We start from the raw sequence: 13491 nt of genomic DNA, 5'->3' as shown, positions 1-13491 counted from the left end.
AATATTCTTTTACATTTAGGTTCTGTTTGTGTTATTTTATTTATTTATTTAATAAATATAACAAATTTTACTAAATACTAGTTTTATTGAATTATGATGTAAAAATTTGTCAAGTTACGTACTTGGGTACACTGCATCTGTGTATAATATTAGGTTCTGAGCCTGCATCCGTTATATATATATATATATATATAAATTTCGAAACTAAAATTCTTCAATGATGGTTCTATGACTAGCATATCAGTGTATTGGTTCATGGATAATATAAAAGGGAATAATCAGTGTTTGTTTGCTTAACCTCCCAAAACAAAACAAAAACCCAAAAAAAAAAACAAAACAATGGGGGCATACCTCCGAGAACAAAAAAACACATGGGCCAACTAAAAACTAGCTAGAAATCCCAACCAAAAATGAAAAAGCAACCAAGGCGGGAAAATCATCAGGGCAGTTTCAACCTGCCCAAACTTGGCCTAATATCATTTTCATATTTGAAATCAATCAGACTTTGACCCAACGTCTAATTTCCCAATTCAGGTAAGTCAAGTAAACATTCCTGATGTTGTCTCTCATGAAGTTGTGAACCTTTTTTTTTTTGGAAGAATATGATTCAATTGAGGACTAATTTGATCATATATTTACTTCATCTTTCACATCATTTCAATTCACTGTGAACCCTTTGCATATGATTCAATTAAGGACTAATTTGATCGTATTTTTACTTCATCTTTCATATCATTTAAATTCACTGTGAACCCTTTGCATCTGATTTGAAGTTATATATAAGTCCTCTTTTCTTTGCCTACTCAATGCTTGTTAAAATGACAGACTGAAATTGTTTTATACATTGTAGATTTTTCAATTGTGAGAGTTTTGGACAGGCACTGGAAGGACTTCGGGCTGAGTTTTAGGTGAGCCAGTGCTTGAATGCATTTTATTCTCATTATTACCTCTTTTGTTTCTTAAATCCATCAAGTGGGTCAAATTCCCATTTTGTAGTTGTCATGCCTATGATGTAAATCATGTAACCCCTCATTGTAACTGATTTCACTAATAGTATGTTTGGGAGCATCAAATCGGTGGCCTGTATTTGGACTATGAGGAAATTTAGTCAAAACTTTGAACCAAATTTCCTCCAGTTTTAAATCCAACGCGCCAATTCAGTGCTCCCAAACGCAATGTTAGTACAATCTTTTGCACGACACTTAACGTTATGTAGCATGTCACCCATGGTTGCATACCAAAGTGGGAAATAGGATGTTGCAGTGTTAAGCCTTGATCTCCACTTTCACATAATATCTGCTCTATACGGTTAGTCTAGTCCCATTGAACAAGCCACAAGGTTGAAGGTGCAGAGAACAGAGATCTGTGGCATTGCTTTGGGTTGTTGCAAATTTTCTGCTCTCTCTTGGTTCACATCAATGGCTTGTGGAACAAATTTTATTGCTAATGTATTTTATGCACGTTATGGATTTAATTTTTAATTTCAACAACCTCCTTTTTTGCTTGAAACATTGTTTTCTTTTATGATTTTCTTTCACAGTGGTATCTGCCATCTTGTACTTGGAAGCCAATCATTCTTAGTGGTAGCTTGTCGACAAACTTGGTGCTTTAGGCAGACTACGATGAATTTTTGCCCCATACCAGTACCAAACAATGCTAAGAAATTATGAATGTGAAGTTCACGATCGCATTGAATCCTCCATTCGCCGAGAGGAGAGAGGGGTTCAAATTGACTTAGATACTTTTGTTTGCTAGAACTAAAATTGTAAGAACACTAAAATGATGTTGCAGAATGATAATTCTGATTAGATGGTTGCTGAGTTACCTTTTTCATTTCCAATTCTATCAAGTTGCTGAGTTACCTTTTTCCGTATGTTGTGCTTTAAAAACATGTTAACTGTGTTAAATTACCGGAATATATATACATATACATATATATAAAGACATACTGGATATTTTTAAGCCTCCAGAGCATCACTTGGCACTAACATATATACATATATATATATCTGTATATATGTTAGTGCCAAGTGATGCTCTGGAGGCTTAAAAATATCCAGAATGTCTTTGAACCTTACAATTTAAACTGTTCAATACTTCTTAGTAGTAAATACGTGGAAATTGGATTCTAAACTAGAGCAGAACTTGCTAAAATGTCCCCTTTTATTTATTTATTTTTAGGTAAGTTAAGAAATTTTTGTTAGCAGAAGTAAAATTTAGGTGAAGATCAAATATTTGGCACTCTCCTCACACCAAGATTGAGTTATAAAAATCATAATTAAATTATGTATTGCTTCTATTCAACAATTTGTGAACGTAGTTCTTGATTGAGAGTGTCAAACACCCTAAATTTCTTTTTCTAGAATTTGTTTTCAAGATTTAAGTCAAATACCAAAAGTAAAAATAAAAAGAAAATTATATTACATGTAAAATGCTTTACAGAAAGAATGTTCTGTGATGAAATAGTTGGCACAAGTTAATAATACCAGAGAGGATAAATAATTTATCCTTTTGCACATTTCATCACATATAAGAACTAACAACATTCCTAGTGCTGTAAAGAATTAAGCCAAGAATAACTACAATCTCTCTCTCTCAGCTCCCCAACAATATCTTGATATCACATTCAAATGTACAATGAGTTTGTTACTATTAATCCCCTCTCACACTTTCTTCAAGCTGCCAATGCAATTTTTCTCCTTTGCATTTACTGTACATGGTTTGAACCCGGCCATTATCGGATTTCCTGAAGAATGTGTTCTTTCGGATTAAACTATACATGTCAAACTATCTTCATCACCTCCTCTTTGCTAATTGGAATGTCCTCTTCAAGAACTGATTCGCTGCTCGATCATTCCTATGGCACAGCACCCTCAATATTGTATTGGGATCGGTTCTATTCCATCTCCCGGTTGTTGGAGGCATAGGCAGCTTTTGCCCTGAGCCCATAACCCCTATTCCACTTCCCTCACAAGCCACAATGCCGAAATCTTCCACTAGTTGTTCGGCAGATTGGCCCATCAAAGCCACCACCCCTTTCACTGTCTCTGCCTCTCGGTCCACCACATCCTCGGCTATCAACCCTTCTCCACATGTGCAAAAAACCCGTTTCAAACTTTCAAAGTCCTCCTCAATCATATCGTGATCTGACCTAGAAAAGATTCGAGAGCTTCCCCCCGCTAGCAAAACCATTAGGTAGGCCTCGAAAGAAGCCTTCATAACTTCTTTCATTGCCATTGGTTGAGCCCGGTCAGTCACAATGGCACCCAAGAGAGTAAGGTTCTGCTTGAGGATCCGTAGAGCTGGTCGAATACGTGCATTTTCTACATCACCAACGTATAGGCTTTCATAGAATACAGGATTGGAATCAAGGAAGATGAGACGGTAGGCAGCAACTTCCGACACATGTTGGGAGGCTGCTTGAATGGTTGTACGGGCATGATCTAGGTATGATATTGAACTGCTAAGTTGTCTGCGGTGGTTATTATAGTGGCTGCGTGGTGACTGAACTACTTGAGGGGAGAAGGAGAGGCTTTTGTCAAGCAAATGAAGCTGAGATAGAAGATAATGCAAGGTGTTGAGGCGAATGTAGAGGCGTTGTGTCCCTCTGCTTGTTGAAGGACGCGGATGGTGACCTTCATTTGATTCATGTGGGTGTGAATCTTCCACAACCACACTGCAGGGGCTAGCTCTTTTCCACAACTTGATGAACTTGGAATCCCGGTTGCATCGTGTCAGGGAAGGAAGATTAGGGATATAGCTTTGCTTTGATCCTGAAAAAAACACAAAAATTCGACAAAGAAGATTTATTCATGATCAGTTGTCTTATGTATCGATTATTAGAATAAAACACATAAGATTCGTGTAGCCTAAACAAAGATACATTTCAAAGAGAGTATTAAGTGTAGAGATTTTCAACGATGGTTGTTACCACATGATGCGACGAAGGCAGTGTAGTCTAGCACCATATTCTCTAATCCATCAGCAAAGTCATGAACTAAATCATCAGAAACTCCTATTGGGATTTCAAAGAAGTCATCGACAGCTTCATTGGAATGTCTCATTATCTCTACAGCCGATTGTGCATATGGTTCTGATTTGGACTTTGGGTTCCATGTCTGCAACAAAAATTGCAACCAAATTACTCTTACAAACTAATTAAAACATAAATTTTAATGAGTCTAAAACTTATTTTCCAATTTGACAGGGCATGCAAGAGATAAGATTACTTCACTATCTTTTGCTCTCTGAATACACTCTTTTCCTCTCTTCAACCTCTCCTGAATCCATTGTTTCAAAAAGTTTTGTATGATTGAATCAACTTCATATGGAACCATCTCCCTCACGACCGCTTTGCCTCCATCTTCACATTCGACAGAGTCTTCAACTGCCATCTGAACCAAAACCTTTTCTAGCTTCCCAGCACTCTGTAATACCATGATTGTCTCATTTGTGAGCGTTGACACCCCAGCCAAGTATTGCCTCAACAATGTTCCATAGCAATTATGAAGCGTCACTGCTGCAAGACCGGCTGCAATTGGATGCCATTTCTTGAGCACAGGACTATAAGTTAATCTCTCTTTCAAGCCCAATTCCTCAGTTTCTTTCGCTAACTGAAGGAGGACTTCGCTAACCTCTTGAACTTCAACTGTCATAGAATCGACATTTTCACATTCTAGCATCTTTTTTTGAAACAATTGAACACGGACACAAAATGATAACATGTGTTAGAGTGGTGAAACACAATTGGAACTTGAAACATTAAAAGGGGCTAAGGTACAAACCTTAGCGAATGCATTCCTCAGCGACGACCGGATATAGTGATTCACCCTAGTTCCTATTGTGTCTTCTGTCACTTCATCTTTCTCTAGCCCCTCTGCTCCAATGCATTTAACATCTTCTTCCAATATCTTTGTGGCCGAAAAAACTAAGGGAAGGAGGTTCTCCATTAGGCCAACTGTTCCCCCATCGAAACAACCATGATAGTCAAGCAGTCTCTTCTCCGACCATTTCTTAATTGAATTCAATGCGGATGACAGCATCTTGACATAGCCAGGCTCTCTGTCTGTTCTCTTGGCATCATTGGCTACTTCTGCGAGCATAGTTAGTGTGGCACAAAGAAGCTCACTTTCTGTTTGTCCTGTGGTGAGATATTGTTGGAACAACACCCAAGTAAAGCACAAATTGTGTGTGCATCTATTGATTCCCAATATAGACCATGTCTTCTTCATGAGCTCAAGAAGCTCATCAATCTCATCCAGGACTCGAGACTCGTCCTTTAGATCAAAGATTGAGTGGAGAAGAGCAATGTAGAGGTGCACGTTGAGAGGGAAGCCATCAGCCCAATGGCATATCTCCGTTTGTGTGCCATCAGGGCTTCTCCAGGCTAGTGAAACCGCACAATTACAGAGTGTTTTCATGGCCTCGGAGTTTTTTCCTGTGTCAATTGGCTTTATCTCAGAAGCTGCAATGATTTCCCTCAGACGCATAGCAGATGTGTTCGACTTCTCTAGTGGGATCGAGGGGTGAAGAACAAGTCCTGCTTCAAGGATTTTGAGCTGACGCTTTTGCCATATATGGTACTCGTGGGAGTCATTGAATTCGGACGGCTTTAGGTGGCGGAGGAGCTCAAGTGGTAGAATTATCGTCTCTGCGCGTCTTCCCATCTGAATAATCATGATTAGATCGATTAGGCCAAAAACTATGAATGTGAGGGATAAATTTGAGTATCAGTTTTTTCTCTGATTGATTTATTGTTATGACTACCATATTTCAGCAGCAAACAGACTTGGAATGAATTCATAGAAGTGAACATACAAAAGCAGATAAAACAAGTTCAAAAATTTGAAGTTGCAACAAAAACAAAAGGAAAATGCTTTTTAGTTTACCTATTGATTGATTAGAAGTGAGATTCCCTATATTTTGTAAACATGACCAATCAAAAGTTGTGGGTGAATCAATTTTCTATAACAAATCCGTCTAAATAGCACTATTCAAAAGAAAATGGACAGTCGAAGTTTGACTCACTACAGTAACAATGAAATAAATAGTATGAAAATCGCATTGCAGGCCAAACATCAATTGAGCATGTTTAACTGGTTCAAGATTTTTTTTCAAATCGCAAACCATTGTATTTCTCTGCATCACATATCTCATTTACCTCTAAATTGAGGGTTTGAGTCTCGTTAGAAATAAAGGGGTGTGTGTATTTCTTGTAAAAAAAAATAAATAAAAAAAAGACATTATGAAAAAACACAGGTTTTTAGGCACACAATTAAAAGCCACAAAAGTCTTATCTTTGAGCATGATATGATTAATTGAAAATGTCGGCAGCCATAATAGATCAAAAAAAAAAAAAAGGGCCTATAAAGTGATTGTCATTCAAACAACCAAGGTCTTCACAATTTAAAATGTCCTATATTACACAAACATGTGCAAAAGTTTTACATGTAAAACTTTTATATCTGGTCCTAAAATTATTGACAACTAATGCTACTTGGTTTCAGGATGTTCCATATAATTATTTCATGAAATTTTTGTACCAAAGCTTTGTTTTAATTAAGAATTATACAAACACACACACACACATATATATATATATATGTATATATAAATGCATGCATGCATGAATAAATCCATGCACATACGTACTTGGCCAACTAGGGTCCTCATGAGCGTTTTACGTAGTCTGTTATCACTCTGCTCCGTCACCTTCATCTGCTGCCTCATTATCTCGGCCGACGTCATCGGCCGCCTTGACCGTGGTGCCTGGGTCGCCCCAAATGCGACGCCGGGACTGGATCCGCCGCCTGGCGAAGAAGGGTTATTCCCGCACGCGGTGGTCCTCCGTGAGTGCGAACGTTTCAGCATCTTCAACCCTAAAGCCCTCTTTACTTTACTCGTCACCGCCATCCCCACGCCATGCGCTCTTGCCGGGGACCCGCCGGACCCGGATCCCCCTCCATCACCTCCTCCTCCGGTGCCACTGTCCGAGGAATAGAACGTCAAGGCGTTCCTCCCACCTCCAAACCCCGGTGACGACCGGCACGCCGTGAAGAATATCTCGTAGGCGGCCTCGCGAAGGTCGTCGCGGTCGATGCCGTCGAGCTTTCCGAACGGCCACCCTAGGTCGGCGGCATCGGTGGCGGAGACGACATGTCCTGATGGGGAGGAGCCGGAGGATGTAGGAAGGGAGTCACGGCGGGTGTGGTGGCACATAGCGTATTTGGGTGGTGGGTCAGATCCCGGCGAGTGGGTAGGTCGTCAGCTATCTGGCGGGAGAGACGGAAGAGAGAAGGTCAGCATTTCTCTTAAAATAAAAGGATAAAAGAGAGGATGTAAATTAGGTGGCTTTCTGGTGATGACAGCATCGTTGTGCGAGGAATTGGTAGGAAAGAGAATGAGAGAGAGATGGGCGTTCATGATTTTGCCAGCGTCATTTGCAAAGATACAAGAAAGCAAAGATGGCCAGTCATATTTAGCAATAGTTATCCTTATATTTTTCTTTTGGAATTATAGTTATCCTAATATTTCTAGAAGTATTTTATGAAGGACAAAAAAAAACAAAAAAAGTCTGGGATCAATTATATTGTCCATTGATATGATGATTATTGAGAAAAAATATCTTAGGGCACTAAGGGTTCTTTTGGAAAGTGTTGTGTGGTGTAGTATAATGCTTTAGCTTAGAACAGAGCAAGTGTTTTGTAATGTGGTGTTCTAAAATGAAAACAAAACATTTTTGGCAACAAAAATTTGTTCCAAAGAATTTTGGAACAAAAATGGTAGAACATGTTTGGCAAGGTATGTTGCTCAAAAAAATATGAGAGCAAAACATGTTTGTCAAAGTGAAAGTGTAACCAAAATCACTAAAAATAATAATAATAAAAAAGGTTGGGTTGTTTGGTAAATAATGTTTCCATCATTATCTTTTTTATAACTTTATTAAATAGAAAGTTAAAATTAATTATTGTATTATTTTCTGGAGGAAAATCACATACTAAAATGTTCGTCCAAAATATTCCCACTAAAATTAAACACCCCCTTAAACAATAAACCGTCATCACATTGTCCCATTTCCGTTCAAATCTATTAAGTTTATATGAAATGACAAATATACCCCTATAATAAAATATAAAATTTAAATACCTTGTATAAATATAAATTAAATACCTTATATAAATATATATATATAAATTTAAATACCTTATATAAAGATCTCTTGTTTTAAATACATTTCTCTCTCTCTCTAAATATATATATAAAGCCACTATATTGATGACACACTGACACCTTATCAATCCTCCTCTACTACCAATTTGTTGGATAAGCCCAAGCAAAGTCAAACAAAAATCATATATATATATATATATATATATATATATATATATATACAAATTATATATAGCGAATGTATGGAACGCTGTTACAGATGAATCACTGCGCCAAGAGAGAAAATCAAAGTCTTCAATAGTCAATGATTAAATTAAGGTTTATTTCATGATTATCTTAGTTTGTGTATATGGAAAATATCAGTTTTTCTTGCAACCATGGCCATCATTAAAATTGGTGGAAACAGAGCGACGAGGTGGAGTGATCGGTGCCGGAATTGACTGTAAATCAATCTCCGACCAAATTCTGGTGTACAAAATCGGAATGCTCAACATCGCTGATCTATGGGCAGTTAAAACTATGGAACAGACGATGCAATTGAGTAACCAGGACACAATAATTAAATTATTGTCTCCCTGTGATCTTCAGAGATACATGAAGAAATACAAGTATATCCATATAGGTTTAATATAAATTGCTTTTAAACCTTTAACCTTACTTGGTATGGATGCTTGTATCCAGGCAACACTTAGGGATGCTAGGTGTTTAGATTTTCACCCTTCTTTAATGGGTGCACTGGAAACCAGTCTATATTATGGACCGGTTTACTTTGATATATATCCTAGTCTGAATCTATCCTTGACGGATTGAAATATATACGAAGCAGCTAGTCTTCGTGTATAGACTCATGGGTATAATTTCTTACCTGGATCGGAAGTGATAAGTGTAATTTATCGCATTCACTATATGGTACTTGATACCTACTGTCCGAAAGTTATTCGCAAAGACTCTAAAGGAGCAACTGCGCTTTGGGATACAAACATGTTCACTTCAAATATTGCCACAAAAGGCTAATTTCTTGGAGTGACATAACGTTCCCTGACCATTGGACAATTCCTAATGCAGTTCCTGCAAAGCCTATTTTTAATAGGAATTTGGACTGTATCATCCAAGATCGTGATGGTGATGTTCTTCTTAGTTTCAGAAGATCTTTAGATCTACCCAGATCTACATCATCTGGAGGAATTAAAGTTCGTTATAAGGTTTCCTATCCCCCTTCTCGCAACTCTGTTTCATGAATGTCTAAGGACAAAGATGAATTTACAGAGGTTGATCAACTCAAGCTGAAGGGACTCCAGCAATCACAGAATAAGATTCCACATGTTGTTTATGAACCAGCACCAAAGAATCCATCCTGTCGGGAATTTGGAATTGAAGTCACACCCACTCCATCAGAATTGGGTATTGAAACTGAAGAGAAAGGTGATGAAAGATAAGAATATTAGTTTTAATGGATTTTATACCTGATAGAAAAGCCATTAATGCTGAATTTCAACAGGAAAAATATCACGAGTTTAGAAATTGGTATTTTAAAACTTTTGATGATGACAAGTTACAGTTTTATAAAACACAATTTTATACTTATCTTCAAGAAAAGAAAATGGTTACACCTTTTGTTTCTTGGTTTTGTCTGACACATCATTCCATTATGAATTTAAATATTTTTGATGATTTTCTGAAAAACATGGATTACTAAATCTGATAAAGTTATTCATTCAGTCCATCCCCCCACTAAAGCTCTATTTTTGAAAACCACGGATCCAGATACTGGTTCTAAAGTAGAGACTAAGGCTTATAGCCAACCCGCTGCTAATCTTCCAAACAGTGATAAAGAAACCAGCTTTATTATAAAGGAAGATATTTATAAAGTATACAGACAGAATAACTATACTAATGTTTGTATACAAACGATAGGGTCCCAATTAGGAAGAATTGAGACAGGTATGGATACAGTTTTAAATATTCTTAATACTAAGACTATATCTGTTAAACCTTCCCCAGAAGTTCCCTTATCAAAGGCCCTTGTTCAACCTGCTATTGAAGTTTCAGGTTTCAGGTTGTCCAATCAGAAAAAGAATGAAGAATTTCTTCAACTCCTTACTCAGAAAATTCAAGGACTTAAACTCCAAACTTTGTCCCACATTGAATCTGACACTATTTCTGACAATGAATTTTCCCCTTATATTGAGGATTTTTAGGCTGCTTTTTCAACTATGCCTGATCTTAACAGAATTGTCTATGATAAAAATATCCACTCCAATACAGCCCCTGCTCCGAGTAGATATTACTATCCTAGACCAACCCTCAAGATATTTTGTATGAAGAAGATTATTTTCATACTCAGAAATCTTTTCATGGAAAAACCTTTATGAATGGAACATCGATGGTAAATCTGACTATCAGATTTATGAGGTGGTACATCAAATGTTAATGTATAGTCAAGTCTGTAAACTTAGCAACAACACTGATCCAACAATTGCCAGATTCATTGTTGCTGGTTTTACAGGCATCCTTAAAAGATGGTGGGATAATGTTCTCACTGATATTCAGAAAGTAGAGATATTTTTAGCTATCAAGATTGTAAAGGATGAAAATATTCAGCAAGAAGGCCCAACTGCAGATGCGGTCTACACTCTCATCACCACAATTATTCAACATTTCGTTGGCCCTAAAGGTGCTAACAGTGAAAGGAGTAGAGAGTTGTTACATAATCTAAGATGTCCATCTCTAACCCATTTCCGTTGGTATAAAGATGTCTTCTTAGCCAAGGTTTTACAGCTTCGTGATGCCAATCATGAACACTGGAAGGCAAAATTTGTGGATGGTCTTCCTACCTTTTTTGCTGAAAGAATCAGAAAGAAGCTTCGGGATATGAACAATGGAATTTCTATCCCTTACAGGAACTATACCTATGGTGGATTAGTCAACATCATAATCCAAGAAGGTTTAGCTCTTTGTAATGATCTGAAGCTACAGTCTCAGTTAAAACAACAGAGACTAACGGGGAAAAAGGAAGTAGGTGAATTTTGTGAACAATTTGCCTATCAAACACCTTTATCTTTTCCTAAAATTAGGAAAAGACATAAGGTTGACAAACCTTATAAAAAGAAATATTCCCGAAGGAAATATCAACAAAAGGTTGATAATTCAAAACAGTACACTAAGCCCAAAAGGAAAACTTATTCAAAAGCAAAGGGTAAAGGAAAACCCAAAACAGAGGCTAAGTGTTTCAAATATGGACGGATAGGCCACTATGCCAATAAATGCAGAACTAAGGAGAAACTTAACAATCTTCCCATTAGTGAAGAGTTAAAACTCCAATTAAGCAAATTACTACTTAATACTAGTTCTTCTGAAAATGGATCTTCTGAGTTTGAAGAACTCATGGAATTACAATCCTCGTCTTCCTCTGAAGAAGAAAATAGTAATCCAGAATGTTCTTGTCACCAGAAGAATGACTATTACAAGGCTATAGTTGAAATGAATGGGCTAAGTTTAAATGTTTTAACTGCTCATCAACAATCCTTGTTGGATCTTATAGATCAAGTTCAAAATCCTCAGATAAAAATGAAGATCTTTGAAATAGGTTATGCTATTGCACAACCTCAAGAAGATAATGATAATCCAGACTTTATAAGATCTGAAAATCATTATAGCATGAAAGAAGTTCTAAATAGGTTAGAACATCAAAGCCAGAACTCTCGTCCTGCTAATCTTCCAAATTTAGGGATGGAGGTTAATAATTTAAAAGCTGAAATTCGCCAATTAAAGATCCATCAAACCAATATGAATTTGGAAATTAAGCTTTTAAAAGATAAGGCTAATCATGCTCCTATAGAATCCTCGTCTTCACAGATTGAAGTGCCTAAAGAAAAAGATTATCTTAATCTTTTGAATCAGGTCACTTACCAAAAATGGTATATCTCCATTAATTTGGTAATCAATCAGGAGTACACTATCACTAATGCTGTTGCTTTAGTTGATAGTGGTGTAGACATGAACTGTATTCAAGAAGGATTAGTCCCTACTCAATATTTTGAGAAAACCACTCAAGGTCTTACCAGTGCAAGTGGTGGTAAGATGCAGATTAAGTATAAACTTAATCACGTTTTTATCTGTAAACAAGGTATTTGCCTACCATCTACCTTTTTACTTATTAAAAACATGGCACAACAGCTTAGTTTGGGCACTCCCTTTTTAGCCTTAATTATGCCAATTGAGAAAATTGATTCTCAGGGAATATGCTCCACTTTACAGGGTCAGACAATTACTTTTGAATTTTTGACAAAACCTGTAAATAAGCATATCAATGCTCTTAAAGATAGCATTATCTTTAAAGAAAAGCAACTAAATTATTTGCAAAAGGAAGTCTCTTCCTTAGCAATCAATCAAAGATTGGTACATCCCACTGAGCAACAGAAAAATTGAGTCAATACGACAAAGTTTTCTAAAGGATATCTGTAGTGATGTGCCTAATGCTTTTTGGGACAGAAAGAAGTATATTGTTTCTTTGCCTTATGCAAAAGGATTTACCGATCTGATGATCCCTTCCAAAGCTATTCCTAGCCATATGAAGGCTGACTATTTGGAATTGTGCAAAACTGAAATTAGCTATTTAATGGGAAAAAAGCTAGTTACAACAAGTTACTCCCCATGGAGTTGCAGAGCTTTTTATGTCAATAAAAATACTGAAAAAGAACGAGGAATTCCTCGATTGGTCATTGATTATCGTCCCCTCAACCTTGCTTTGAGCTGGATTAGATACCCAATTCCCAACATTAAAGATCTGTTAGATAGATTACAATCTACTGTAATATATTCTAAATTTGATCTCAAATCAGGATATTACCAGGTACAGATTGTAGAAGAGGACAGATACAAAACTGCTTTTTGTGTACCCTTTGGACAGTATGAATGGACAGTAATGCCTTTTGGATTAAAAAATGCCTCTTCAGAATTTCAACATATTTTGAATGACATTTTTAATCCTTATACTAAATTTTTTATTGTTTATAATGATGATATTTTAATATTTTCAAAATCAATAGATCAACATTATAAGCATTTTAAAATTTTCAAAGATGTTATTTACAAAAGTGGTTTAGTAGTATCTGCTCCTAAACTAAAAATTTTCCTCACTCAAGTAAGATTTCTTGGTCATGAAATTTGTGATGGAAAAATCAAACCTATTGACAGAAGTATTGAGTTTGCCTCTAAATTCCCTGATGAAATTAAAGACAAAACTCAATTGCAAAGATTTCTTGGGAGTTTGAATTATATTCGTAACCATTACAAGAATCTTGCACAGGATACAACAATTTT

At 36.6% G+C, this 13491-nt stretch overlaps 1 protein-coding gene and 1 long non-coding RNA gene across 2 annotated transcripts; one reads left to right on the top strand and one right to left on the bottom strand.

Annotated features, from left to right (window-relative positions):
- Nucleotides 1-129: 129 nt before the first annotated feature.
- On the top strand, nucleotides 130-1831 carry LOC132301231 (uncharacterized). The gene is made up of 3 exons (XR_009480626.1): nucleotides 130-534; nucleotides 851-908; nucleotides 1541-1831. It is a non-coding gene; the product is annotated as an uncharacterized LOC132301231 (long non-coding RNA).
- A 567-nt stretch (nucleotides 1832-2398) lies between these two features.
- LOC132301138 (protein unc-13 homolog) lies at nucleotides 2399-7291 on the bottom strand. The gene is made up of 5 exons (XM_059798445.1): nucleotides 6652-7291; nucleotides 4785-5666; nucleotides 4230-4682; nucleotides 3932-4118; nucleotides 2399-3773 (listed from the first exon to the last, which is right to left on the bottom strand). The coding sequence occupies exons 1-5, from the start codon at nucleotides 7216-7218 to the stop codon at nucleotides 2797-2799; spliced, it is 3066 nt and encodes a 1021-aa protein (XP_059654428.1). The 5' UTR covers nucleotides 7219-7291; the 3' UTR covers nucleotides 2399-2796.
- Between the last annotated feature and the right edge of the window lie 6200 nt (nucleotides 7292-13491).

This window comes from Cornus florida, unplaced genomic scaffold, assembly GCF_030987335.1.
Source record: "Cornus florida cultivar Cherokee Brave unplaced genomic scaffold, ASM3098733v1 CherokeeBrave_3.0.0_Hap2_Chr01, whole genome shotgun sequence".
Taxonomy (NCBI): domain Eukaryota; kingdom Viridiplantae; phylum Streptophyta; class Magnoliopsida; order Cornales; family Cornaceae; genus Cornus; species Cornus florida.
The sequence above is the reverse complement of the archived record's forward strand: the minus strand, read 5'-3'. Positions and strand labels throughout refer to the sequence as shown.